This window comes from Salvia miltiorrhiza, chromosome 2, assembly GCF_028751815.1.
Source record: "Salvia miltiorrhiza cultivar Shanhuang (shh) chromosome 2, IMPLAD_Smil_shh, whole genome shotgun sequence".
NCBI classification, from domain to species: domain Eukaryota; kingdom Viridiplantae; phylum Streptophyta; class Magnoliopsida; order Lamiales; family Lamiaceae; genus Salvia; species Salvia miltiorrhiza.
Window position 1 is genome coordinate 36324805 of NC_080388.1, and position 14361 is coordinate 36339165.

The window sequence follows — 14361 nt, forward strand, 5'->3', positions numbered from 1 at the left end:
ATTGATAAAACTGAACACTGACTAACTGCTAGAGAAACCTTAATCTAACTATCTGCTCCACCGAGGCTATTCGAAACTAAGTTTAATTTTCGCTGCGTGTGATATCAATCTGACTGAACTATCCTCTGATAGTAAGGAAGAGTGATATCATCTCTATCTTTGCAAACACGACTGAAGCCCTTACGTGGATCAGTTAAGTTCTTGTGACTTAACTGATAACTCTTTACTGAAGAGCTTTCAGTATCAGTCGTCAACCCTGTTGGTCAAAACTAATTTCGGTTAAACAGGTGTCTGGTTTGCTTGTAAAGTTTCTTTTCTATCTCTGACTGAGATCCCTCTGATTGAGGTTGGTAGATAGACCAAAAATAGCCTATAGGTGTATTCCCCCCCCCCCCATACACCTATTCGAGACCCCCCCGGACCTAACAAAGTGAGACTCATTTTCCACTCACAACACACTTTTATCTAATATTTCTTAAAATTCGTGTTACTTAGAAATATTCATATTTTTGTGAGACGGGGAGAGTATATAAGAAAAAATATTTCTAAATATATAATATTATGACTTTTTTTTAATCAATTATGTACAATTTAATTTTTTACATATAAATTATGTTTAATATTTATATTTATTAATTGAGAATGTTACTTAGTTTTAATAATTCATGCAATGCACTAAATAATGTACTAGTATATATATTAAAATAAAATTTTAGCCGTTACTTTTTTATCGTCAAATTTTAAAAAGTCAATTTCATTTTCTAATTAGTAATGCCTATTTTTCCGCTAACTTGATCTTATCATAACTCAATTTTTTATTTTATTTTGTGTCCGTGATTAAAAAAATGTTATATTTCTGTTTTGTTATTTTCTTTTTTCTTCTTTTCTCTTTCTTTCTAAAATTTGTATAGTTTGAGTAATGTTAAATTATTAGACCTATTTTGTGATGAGTTTTTGATTGTTTATGTGTCTTGTTGATTTATATTTTGGTCACATTTGCTCTAAAGTTGATTGATTTAAGCTTATTTGCTAATTTTGTAATCGTAGGATTTTATGCATAAATTGATTAATAAGTGGACAAAAATAAAGACATAATTGAATTACGTGGTCTGAATAAAAATTGAAGTTCATCTCAATACGAATACGTGGGCGAAAATGAATTTAAATTTAGACTTGAAACGAGTGAGAATGATCCAAAACAAAAACACTGCGCACTGTAGTGGCGCGCAACCGGCGGTCGCAAGAAAACATGCGCTCGCCACCTCCTTGAGGCCGTAAGGGCCCTAGGCGACCTCCTAGTGCCCAACCACTGCTGCCCCTAATTCTATATATATTTGTTTCCAATTTTAGCCGCTACTCGACTTTTTTTAGGTTTTAGAATAAGCAACAACAACTTTGGAGTTTTCCAGCCCATTCAAATTAGTTCATAGTTTTTCTTTTACTTTCACAATTCTAACATCAGATCGTGCTTTTAGAATGCTTAGAGCATTCACATAGGTGGTGGCTCATCGCTGGCTCGGGTCGATTTGGGCGATGAGCTACCTGATGTAGAGGGGGAGGCTCGAGTCCTGGCTCATCCGCTCTTCTAGGTTATCGCGTGTCTCACACGCACGAATAAAAAAAATTAAAGTCTGATTTTTAAATTCAACAGCTCTTTTGCCAAAAAAAAAAATCTTCTTCTTTTGCAACGACTCTTTCGATTTTATTTTTTTTCCCATTTATTCAACAACATTCTTGCCCTTTTTAATTTTTTGTTTTCTTCTCCTATAAATATGTACTCTTACCTCAATCAAATTCATTCTTCCACATTACTCTTACCTCAATCAAATTCATTCTTCTTTTGCAACGACTCTTTCGATTTTATTTTTTTCCCATTTATTCAACAACATTCTTGCCCTTTTTAATTTTTTGTTTTCTTGTCCTATAAATATGTACTCTTACCTCAATCAAATTCATTCTTCCACATTACTCTTCCTCGTTAAAAGGGTTTTAACGAGGTTCGGCCCTTAGTTTGCTCTCTGTGCTCTCAAGGGTTTTGGTTCTCTTTTTCTTTCTCTTTTTTAATAAAATCTTATTTTAATAATAATATCTCTTAATTTCAATGGATCCCAACGACCCCAGTACCCCGATTATTTTTTTCCTAATTGGACCAGTGATCTTTCCGGTCCATACTAGCATCCCGACCTTTCGATGGTCAATTTGGGCAACGAGACCCAAGCCATGGGCGAAGGCGAAGCCGCGACAGAGCCATAACCACGGTAACGTCGGAAGGTTCGGTCGTTCAAGTAGGCGGCACTGGCGAAGCCACAAGGCGAGAACAAGGGTCGCCACTCTTACACTCTCGATGAGAACGATCTTATCGCTCGTGTGTGGGTTGAGGAGACCAACGATTCCATCTGTGGTGTCAATCAAAAAGGCGAACACTATTGGGGGCAAGTCGTTGAAAAAGTAAACGCCTTCTTGAACAAGTTGTTTACCCTCCGGAAAATCAAATCTCATTGGGCCTGTGTTAGTTTGGAGGTGAATATGTGGGAGGCTACATGGGTTGAAGCCAACGGCAAGTAGCCATCTGGCCACTCTGACAACATGATCTGGCAAAAGGCCCAAACTTTGTACACATCATGTAGCAAGGGCGTTCCATTTAAGTGGTGGAATGAATAGAGGATTCTCCGGATGAACTGGAAGTTCAAGTCGTTGTACCTCAAATGAGACGTGCATTCCTTCAAGAGGACAAAAACCTCGGAGAGCGGCGACTTCACTACCTTGGCCTCGGGCAAGAAAATATTGTCTTCCCAGCCAATGGATAACAAGGCGGCGAAAGCGGCGGCTTAGGCCAAGGGAAAGGGCAAGGCTCAGACGCTCCTCCGAGTATGTGAAATTTACGGGGGAGATGCGCTCCGCCCTGGAAAAAATTACCGAGGAGTATGAGACAAAGAATCGTCTCAAGAGAGAGATCCATGACGACCGTATGATGGATAGGGATGTCTAATTAGATATTGGATTTTGGATAATTCATTAACCAAACTGAAATTTTCGGGTTCGAGTATCCAATAACCAAAATTTTCGGTTATTGGATCGGTTTTGGTTATCATTTAAAAAAAATCAGTTATCGTTTAACCCGATAACCGATTCGGGTTAACCGAATAATCAAAAAATATTTAATTAATAATTTAATATATATATATATATATATATATTTTTAATTATTAATTGGAAATTTAAATTGAATTGTAGAAATTAAATTAGGGAGGAACCCTAAAATCTAATCTACATAATGCAATAGAATTCGTCCCTTCCCAGACCCAGTTCCTACTTCCCAAATCCCGATCTCCCTTCTCCGACGCCGTGAGCCGCCCTCCGTCCGGCGTTGCCCTCCTGCGCGATGTCCGCTACATCCTGCGCGACATCGCTGCCCTTCGAAACAATACTCCACGCCTCTCCGCCATGCCACTTCGCCACACGTCTGCCGCCCGCAACTCACGGTAAGTCCTCTTCCTGAATCAGCGTACTGATTTTAAATTTATTACAATATGGCTTTTGATTTGTGATTTTTTATTTGTGTAAGTTGTGTCTTGAATCAAGACTCTTGATTTGTGATTTTTATTTCTAATTGACTTATGTTGCCAACGCCCCTACACCTGTACTGTAAATGTGAATTTCAGATATATGTGTGTGTGTCTTCTGCAATTTCTAATTGAACGATGTGAATGTGTTTGTCGTTCTGAATTAGCCTAATTGATTTGTATTTCTAATTGACACCTTATCAGAATACCAGTTTTTGAATTCAGTTTTGCCTAAGTGTGTGCTGAGTTTATTACAATAATCTGAATTTTTGCTTAAGTGTGCGTTGAATTCAGTTTTTGAATTTCTTTGAATTTGTTATGAGCTGGAACTGTATCTTAACTTTTGTAGATAAAATGAAAGCTTCACAAGCTCATACTCAACATGCTTCAAATGCACCTTCAAATAACAATTTGGAGGTGTGTCATCCTCAAGAACATGGAGAGGAACCCCAATCTCAGTCACATACAGAAGCTACTGTGACCACAAGAAAGAAGAGAAAAAATCCCGAGCAAAGATCCTCTCGTTGGGCAGACTACACTGTGATCGAAGTTGAAGTAGGGGATCCTCCCATTTTAAAGAAGAAAGCAAAATGCAACCGGTGCGGCACCTTAATTGCAACTGATTCGTCTAGAAACGACACCATTGGTTTGAAAAATCACACAGAGGTTTGTAAGAGAAAGCACGAGGCGTCAGGTGATCAAGCGAAGTTGAGTTTTTTACATGTTCTCGGTGATGGAAATAGAAGTGGGGCGTTATCAATTTGGAAGTTTAACCAGAAGGAAAGCAAATTGGCTTTGTGTGAGATGATCATTCTAGATGGACTCCCATTAATTAGGTGGTATGCCTAATTTGCCCTTTTTACTCGGCCGCTGGGGTGATTGCTCGGCCGCTGGGATGATTGCTCGGCCGCTGCGCTTAGTGCCATACGCATCATTTTATTTTGCATTTTCCGTCGGCACTTATGGCACTAATCCAAAAGGACCATTTTAAACACTTTTCCACAGGGTTTAGATGTTCCATTTAGGGTTTAGATGTTCGATTTAGGGTTTAGATTATCCATTTATGATTTCTTGATTCTATTATTGTTGTTTATGTAGCACGCATGACACTTATGACACTATTAGTACCATAAATGCCAAAAGCACCATTTTACTTGGTTTTATTTTGGATTTCCGTTGGCACTTTTGGCACTATTAGTTCCATAAGTGCCAACGGAAATCCAAAATAAAACCAAAGTAAAATCTTGGCACTTATGACACTAATAGTGCCATAAGTGTCTAACCCAACCCGGCACGCGACCCGCGTGTCTGATCCTACCCGGTCCGCCTCATTAAGGGTAAAAACGTCCAAATCAATAAAAATTGCCAAATTTTATGTTTTTTCAATGTGTGGCCATAAATTGTGTTTTATGCTTTATTTTAGCTACTTCAAAATTTTACTCTTTATTTTATATAAAAAGTTATTAATAGGATATTATGTAATTACTACAGAATAATAGCACATTATAAATTATAATTTATTTTAAAAAACACTAAATTAATATATAATTTCATTTAATATATTTATCTTTTAAATTCAATTATCTGTTATAAACTAGAGAGAAGCGAGAGAATAGAGAAGAGAATACGAATGAAGTGTATTCAATATGAGGGCCAAAGGCCTCTATTTATACAAGTAGGAAGCTAGGGTTTTAGGGAGATTTCTTGGTCAACACATATAAGATATATCTTATAGATATATTTACAACACTTCCCCTTGATTGACCAATCCCTAAAACAAAAAAATGTTGCCTCATCAAAACCTTGCTAGGAAAACCCAATGGGACAAAACCTAGTCGAAGGAAAAAGAGTACAACTGCTTCCCCTGAACTTGAGATCATTGAATATCTTTGAGTCGACGCATGCCGATCTCGTGTACCAACTTTCTGAATGTCGATGTTGGTAATGCCTTGGTAAATAAGTCCGCCAGATTTTCACTTGAGCGAATTTGTTGCACGTCGATATCGCCACCCTTTTGAAGGTCGTGTGTGTAGAAGAGCTTGGGAGAAATATGCTTCGTCCTATCGCCTTTGATGTATCCTTCCTTGAGTTGCGCGATGCAAGCAGCATTGTCTTCATATAAAACAGTTGGTTTGGCCTTTGATGAAGCTAACCCGCACGACTCTTGGATATGACTCGTCACATTTCTCAACCATACACATTCTCGACTTGTTTCGTGGATTGCAATGATTTCAGAATGATTTGAGGATGTTGCAGTCAAGGTTTGCTTCACAGACTTCCATGATATAGCAATTCCACCACATGTGAAAACACATCTAGTTTGTGACTTAGCTTCATGTGGATCGGATAAAAATCCTCCATCCGAGTACCCCACTAGAGTATTATCAGATTTTTCTTGATAATATAATTCAAGGTTAATGGTAACCCTTTAGATAACGTAGAATGTGTTTAACACCATTCCAATGTCTCAAAGTGGGTGCAGAACTAAATCTTGCTAGAAGATTAACAGAAAAAACTATATCTGGTCTAGTATTATTAGTCAGATAAGTCAACGCTCCAATTGCACTTAGATATGGTACTTCAGGACCAAGTATCGTTTCACCCTCTTCAATTGGTCGAAATGGATCTTTCTTAGTATCAAGAGATCTAACGACCATTGGTGATGCTAATGGATGTGCATTATCCATATAGAAGCGTTTTAACACTTTTTCTGTATATGTGGATTGATGGATAAACGTTCCTCCACGGATACGTTCCATTTGCAAACCAAGACAAAACTTTGTCTTTCCTAAATCTTTCATCTCAAATTCTTTCTTCAAATATTCAGCAGTTTTATTGAGCTCTTCAGGAGTCCCAATTAAATTTAAATCATCAACATAAACTGCTATGATTGCAAATCCACTTTCGGTTTTCTTAATGAAAACACAAGGGCAGATATCATTATTCTTGTATCCTTCTTTTAAAAGATACTCGCTCAGTCTATTGTACCACATACGACCAGATTGTTTCAACCCATACAACGATTTTTGCAGTTTAATTGAATACATGCTTTTGGGTTTTGACTGCAATCCTTCAGGCATTTTAAATCCTTCGGGAATTTTCATATATATGTCATTATCTAATGACCCATATAGATAAGCAGTCACTACATCCATAAGGCGCATATCAAGCCTTTGTGACACAGCCAGATTAATCAAAAATCTGAAAGTAATAGCGTCCATTACTGGAGAGTATGTTTGTTCATAATCAATTCCTGGTTGTTGAGAGAAACCTTGTGCTACGAGTCTTGCTCTATATCTCGTAACTTCATTTTTCTCGTTTCTCTTTCTTACAAAAATCCATCTATATCCAACAGGGATTTTAGATTCCGGAGTTAAGGCTATAGGCCCAAATACTTTCCGGTTATCACAGGAATTTAATTCACTTTCTATAGCTTCTTTCCACTTTGGCCAATCAAGTCTCTGTTTGCATTGTGCAACAGATTTTGGTTCAGGATCCTCATTTAAAACTTGAAGAGCTATATGAAAGGCAAATATATCATCAACGATGATATTTTCTCTCTCTAATATCTGATTTGAATGTAAATAATTTATTGAGATCTCATGATTTTCAGATACTTGTAATTCTTCAGGAATTACATCACTTTCATTTGATTGATTAGTCGTTTTCGTCATTGTTTGGTTTCCATCTTGCCCCTTTCTTTTTCTAGGCATAGAATCTTTGGAACCAACTGGTCGACCATATTTTTGACGAGTTTTAGACTCATTTGCTGCCAAATTTATTTGTCCTTCAAGGACATCAATTTTAGCTGGAGTATTTGCAGCATGTATGTGAGATTGTGTCACTTTTCTTGTATCTACAAAAGCATCAGGAATTTGATTTGCAATATTTTGCAAATCATTGATCTTTTCAATTTCTTGTTCACATTGATTTGTTCTATAATCAAAATGTGATAAGTTTTTCTCATTTCAAGAGAGTTCCTTGTGCTTTTCTGGATGTAGATTTATTCCTCATAATGTTGGAAATGTCATTTCGTCAAAATGACAATCTGCAAAACGTGCAGTAAATAAATCACCTGTTAAAGGTTCTATATACCTTATAACCGAGGGTGAATCAAATCCAACATATATCCCAAGTCTTTGTTGGGGACCCATTTTTGTTCGTTGTGGGGGTGCAATTGGGACTTGAACCGCGCAACCAAAAATTCGTAAGTGAGAAACATCAGGTTCTCGGTAAAAAATAATCTGCATTGGGGAGTATTCATGATTGGCTGATGGCCTTAGTCGAATTAATGTTGCATCATGTAATATGGCATGACCCCAAACAGTAGTTGGGAGTTTTTTTTTTTTTTTTTATGAAATTACATTATAAATAATACAAACCACACACACACCCCACCTAGTGGTTAATGTGGCCGAGAGTACTCGAACCTGTGACCTCTTGGACAACAGGCAACCACCCAACCACTAGGCCATCCCAAGGGGACAGTAGTTGAGAGTTTTGATTTCATAAGTAATGGTCTAGCAATAATTTGAAGACGTTTAATAAATGATTTCGCTAAACCATTTTGAGTATGGACATGAGCTATTGGATGTTCAATCTCAATTCCAATAGCCATACAATAGTTATCAAATGCTTGAGATGTAAACTCACCAGCATTATCAAGACGAATTCTTTTAATTGAATTGTCTGGGAATTGAGCTCTTAATTTTATGATTTGAGCAAGTAGTCTAGCAAATGCTGCATTTCTAGTAGAAAGCAAGCATACATGTGACCATCTAGAAGAAGCATCAATCAATACCATAAAGTATCGAAAAGGTCCACAAGGTGGATGTATAGGTCCACAAATGTCTCCTTGAATTCTTTCTAAGAAAGATGGAGATTCAGTATTAACCTTCGTATATGAAGGTCTAATGACTAACTTGCCTTGCGCACAAGCATCACATGGGAATTCATTTGTAGAAAGAATCTTTTGATTCTTTATGTTGTGCCCATATGAATTATTGATTATTCGGCGCATCATAGTCGCTCCAGGATGTCCAAACCTATCATGCCAAAGCTTAAAGCTTTTTGTATCATTGAACTTTATGTTCATGACATGGTTTGTCTCAATTGCTTTTATGAATGTGTAATACATTCCAGAAGGTAGTGTTGCTAATTTTTCTTTTGTCAGCTTATAGCCTGAAACAAAAGAATTTATGTAAAGATATTCATTGCTACCTTCTGCAATTGTCTCGATGTGGTATCCATTATTGCGGATATCCTTGAAACTTAGTAAGTTCCTTTTGGACTTACTAGAGTACAGGGCATTTTCAATATCTAATTTAGTATCATTTGGTAAAATGATACAAGCTCTTCCGGAGCCTTCAATGATGTTTGATGCACCTGATATTGTGTTAACATTATTCTCATCTAATGTCAACTCAAGGAAACACTGCTTCTTCTTTTGAAGAATAATATGTGTAATTATTTCACCAAGACACATATCATAGGATTCCATATGATGTTAGTGTATAAATGTTCATGCCTTGTTAAAAACCTCTCCGTAAAAACCCCATGGGAAAAATTCGGTAGAGGAAAAGAGTGCAAGACATATATATTTACTCATATATTACACTAGTTGTCTCGTTAAAAACCTTAACTAAGAAAACCTCGTAGGAAAAAAAACTTAGTAAGGGAAAAAGAGTACAACCATTCGGCCTTTAGGGCCGTTTGACCTTCAAGGTCTAATTTTCAAGAGCATGTAATATGGATTGCTCTTGAAGACTATGTAATATTCTTCATGGAATATTGATTGTGCTACATCGGGAGCAACAATATGAATCAAATAGATAAAGATTCAAGGATATGTTATCCAAATATTTAATTTACTTGCTCTTAGAGCATGTAATATTCTTCAGGAATATTACCTGTGCTATTTTAATAGCATCAGTTTAAGATTTTGAATGTAATATTCTTTAAGAATACTACTTGTGTTATTTAAATAGCACCAATTTAAGATCTTGAATGTAATATTATTCAGGAATACTACTTGTGCTATTTAAATAGCATCAATTAATTTTCAAGATCATTTTAAAAAAATAGACTGTATATATATGTGAAAATTTCAAAATATAACATATCAAATCTCAAAATAAGAGCACAAAAAATAAGGAATTAAGAATACAAGTAACAAACCGACATAAATTAAGGCTATTAGATTATGAAAATCTTATTCAGCCAAAGCAAATAACCAATTTCAACTCATAATTTTGTGCTAAAAATAATTTGAGGGAATGATGCAAGCATGATGTTTCCTTGTAAAAGAAAAAGATTTTCGATTGTAAAGTTAAGATAAATCCAATATTAGTATGCTTTGAGCTGGTTATATAGGAGCTAACATGCTTAATGAGTTTGAATTAGAGAACAGTTTGGAATAATTTGAGGATTAGGGGGGGAACAGGTTAACCATACAATTCATATCCTCACAATGATCTGTAAAATTTATGCAATTGAATAAAAGAGCACAACAGATTAACCAAACTCATCACAATCTAATCAAATATCCCAAATATTTAAACAAAAAAAAAAAAATTCCAAAAGATCATGTGTGCCGCCGAGGCATGTCATATGTGACCAAACTAAAGACAAAAGGCATATATATTTCTACAAGTGATGATCTTTAATAAATAAATAAAAATATTGGTTGCACCGAGCCTTATCGAAATAAAAGATTGTTGGTGCTTTAAGATAAACATTTAACAAGTTAATTTGATCGAAAATTTTATCCAATAAATCAACGGTCTGAGATTTTAATATTTAACACAATTCAAGAATACAACTTTAATTGGGTAGAAAGCAATTAAACATATACAGTGGCCATCAATAGATTAATTAAAAACAGAGAATTCAATTGAATACTTTGATTAAATGCATTGCATTACCATTGATATATATATATATACGGCGACATCATTTATTAACGTATTTGAAGTGTTTGCACAAAAACTGGAATCAATCGAATAGCAATGTAATATGTCATAAATTTGATAAGAAATTGAAGCAATCGGAACATTAATTTCTAATAATTTTGATTGCAAATATCAAAAGTAAATTTCGTAAATCTACAATAGTACCTTGCAGGAAAGACACGATTCTTTCCTAGGGCATATCTCCAAATTTACTCAATTGATTGGAGCATCGTGCTGATAACGTGTTATAAACTAGAGAGAAGCGAGAGAATAGAGAAGAGAATACGAATGAAGTGTATTCAATATGAGGGCCAAAGGCCTCTATTTATACAAGTAGGAAGCTAGGGTTTTAGGGAGATTTCTTGGTCAACACATATAAGATATATCTTATAGATATATTTACAACATTATCTATAATTTTATTTTTTGTTATAAATTATTGCGGTGCATCCTACGAAGAGCTATTCTAGTCACATTAAAAAGAAACCCATTATAAAGATTGGCACATAACAAGAAAAAAATTACAATCAGTTACCAAAATTCAGTTATGATTATAAAATCCAAGACTAAGTAATTTAAAATATAATAATGAATTTATCTTAGCCCACATTATCCACCTCAATTGGGCCTTCACTATTACTGGGCTCAAGAAATATTATTCTTCCAAAGAAACCAATGGTATTCGATTGCATGTTTATGGTATTTGTGAATCTGTGATGTATCTAGAGATGGCAATGGATCGTGGACCCGGTCCAGATCCGCAGATCCATATCCATTTTTTAGGATCTGGACCTTAGGAAAAATGGACCCAATGGATTTGGACCGGATCTGGATTATTCCTATAGTTTCCGGATCTGGATCTGGAGCAAAAAATCTGAGACCCAGATCCGGTCCAGATCCAGTCCATGGATCCATTTATATATAAAAATATATATAATGTTATTTATTTTTATCAAACTCTAATCTAATATCTATGGCTAATCTATATATCTCTTTTCATAAATAATATATAATGCAATTAAAGATAATATTTTACTTTTATTTTAATTTAAATTTTAGTTTTCATTATTATTATTATTATTATTATTATTATTATTATTATTATTATTATTGATAACATTAATTTTCTTTTTTCTATGTAAAATAGAGGACACATTGTTCCACTGTTATTTAGTACTTGATTATTATATTCTTATTGTTATTAAACTTCGATAATATTTTTATAGAATATGGTTAATTCATTTATTTTGAATAATTGTTGAAAATCTAGACAATAATTATAATTTTATTTGGGATTAATTTAAGATTTATAAATTTAATTTAGAAGACAAAAAGTATGGATCCGGGTCTGGACCCGAGACCCTGTGGATCTTATGGATCTGGACCTGGATCTCATTTTTTTGGATCCATTGGATCTGGACCGGATCTGGGCCTAAGTCAAAAAATCCGGATCTGGATCTGGACCAAGCAGGATCCAGTCCAGATCCGGCCCATTGCCATCCCTAGATGTATCACGTAAGAAGTGAAGCCCCAATTTATACTATATTAAAAAGAGAGTTTTTAATTTAAAAATTAAGTGATAATTTTTTAATTAGGATAAAATTGAAGATTTATTTATAAGCTATGTATTTTTTCTTTTTCTTTAACTTCTTATTTTTTTATTTTATTTCTTTTTTAAAATTGTGAAATTCGACTAATTATAAAATATTTTATATGCATATCAAATTAAAGATCATGACAAGAGCTTTAATTTGATATATGTTATGTAAATATTGGATTTAAAATATAAAAATTATATTTATTTAAAGATTAAAACTTAAGAAAATTATCTCTCCTCTCTCTTCTTTATTTTTGAATAAATCTATTTTTTTAATTATCTTTTAACTTATATTGTTTTCTTTTTTCACAATATCATTTTTTATTAATATGAATTATTCTTGATTGTTTTTATATTAAACTAAAATATATTTATTTTAATTATAGTATTTTTAATTATATTTATAATATTTATATAATAAATCAAATGATAATCAACTTTACATATAATAAAATATAAAAATATTTTTCGTGCGTTGCACGAGTGCAAATGCATTATATAAAACTAATTTAATAATTTAGCATCTACGCATCAATTGCAACATTTGAGAAAGATGATGCAATCCCAATTATGGTACGAAAGGTTCATCTTGTATTTGTTACATCTTATAATTACTATTTATCGTAACTTTAATACTTTATACGCAAAGTTTACACATATTCTAATAAACCTCTGAAAATGACTTAATATTGTTGTGATCGATTGGAATTATAAACCCAGCCAACACTTTTTAGGTTCTATTTGTTGTATAAAGTTTTTTTAGGGTGACTTCTCTTCTATTGATAAATTTATCATTATAAAGAGAAAAAAAAATCACTTCTTTTTTTCCCTTATTACAAAAGAGAATTCTACGATATTTCATCCTTTATTTTTTGGTGTGATAATATTATTCTTCTTTTGCAGTGAAAAAGAGAAATGAGTAAATGTCAAATTCTATTTTATATGAAATGAGGGAAAAAGAACGGAATAATTTTCCCTCATTTTCCCATGATGAGGGTGAAAGTTCGTTTATCCCTCATTTTCCCATGATAAATTTAGAACCAAAGAGAACGCTCCCTAAGGAGGAATAATATTATCCCTCAATTTATGGTGTGATAATTATTCATCTTTATTGGGAACTTAATGAAATATCTTATCCCTAGTTTTGATTATACCAAAACTCCTAATTCTTATTGTAATAGACTAGAACTTTTTGAACTCAAGTGTTAGAATTCACGCTTTCTAGTTAGATTACAGTTCTAAAGATTGAAGACCTAAAGACTGAAGAATGAAGACCTCAACTGAAGAGAGCTATGAAAAGACAAGTCAAATACTGATGTATTGACTGGACGAGAGTCTCACTGACCTATCAGTGATGACTGAAGTGTTTATGCGGACCACGTGGAATTAGCGGACTGATACTCATGACAAGTATCAGTTGACATTCTTCATCGGACTGAAATGCTGAAACCTGCATTAAATGCAAAGATTTTGGAAATCGTCATTTCTCTACAGAGACTTCCTATTTGGTGCAAACTTTTCAGAGGCGTCCTACCTGTTGTACCTTGAGACGGCGTCTTTCACCAAAACAGGAACCTCGAAGATCGTAGCCTTAGCCAAATTTAAAATTACTCTCACAACGGACGGACTCTTGAAGACCATCTCAACCAACAGATCTATTCAAGGTTTCGTCTATAAATAGAGCTCGAGGAACACTGCAATCTTCACCGATTCAAACGCACAAGCTGAACCTCTGGCAAATTTGCAACTCAGCCTTCAACTTTCTACAAAGTTTGAATCGAAGAAGAGAATCTCAAAGTCTAAATCAGTTCACTGATTATCTACATTCTCTTATTACCTTAGGCAAATCATTGTATTAGCCAAAGCCTAAGTTTCCGATTACTTGAGAGCCTGTTCTCAGTAATCTTAGTTGAAAGATTTCAAACCCCTTTTCAACCGAGCGAAAAGAGTGTTTGAGTAGAGAGGAGTTCAGACCAGTGCTCTGACTCCAGAGATCTTAGCCAAGCGCTGGAAAAGGCATTTGTATTTCTTAACGTGCTAAGAGTGAGCGAGAAATCCAACCCAGTGTGTTGATACTGAAAATTAGTTTTTTAGTTCAAGATTTGCTGTGCACCCGTAAACACTAGCCCAGAGTGTTTGTCAGATTGATCATCTGGCCGTGGACGTAGGAACTTGTTTTCCGAACCACGTAAAAATGCTTGTGTTCTTTATCTGCTTTCAGTTATTCCTTATTTGCGCTAAAATTATTTAC

At 34.5% G+C, this 14361-nt stretch overlaps 1 protein-coding gene across 1 annotated transcript; it reads left to right on the forward strand.

Annotated features, from left to right (window-relative positions):
• Nucleotides 1–3244: 3244 nt before the first annotated feature.
• LOC131012240 (uncharacterized) lies at nucleotides 3245–4949 on the forward strand. The gene is made up of 2 exons (XM_057940156.1): nucleotides 3245–3482; nucleotides 3913–4949. The coding sequence occupies exons 1-2, from the start codon at nucleotides 3383–3385 to the stop codon at nucleotides 4410–4412; spliced, it is 600 nt and encodes a 199-aa protein (XP_057796139.1). The 5' UTR covers nucleotides 3245–3382; the 3' UTR covers nucleotides 4413–4949.
• The last annotated feature ends 9412 nt before the right edge of the window (nucleotides 4950–14361 follow it).

Bases quoted from the DNA above. Each gene is read 5' to 3' on its own strand.
- LOC131012240 (XM_057940156.1), top strand. From the start codon at position 3,383: ATGTCCGCTACATCCTGCGCGACATCGCTGCCCTTCGAAACAATACTC. The intron at 3,483-3,912 runs GTAAGTCCTCTT...TAACTTTTGTAG, and splicing joins TCTGCCGCCCGCAACTCACG to ATAAAATGAAAGCTTCACAA.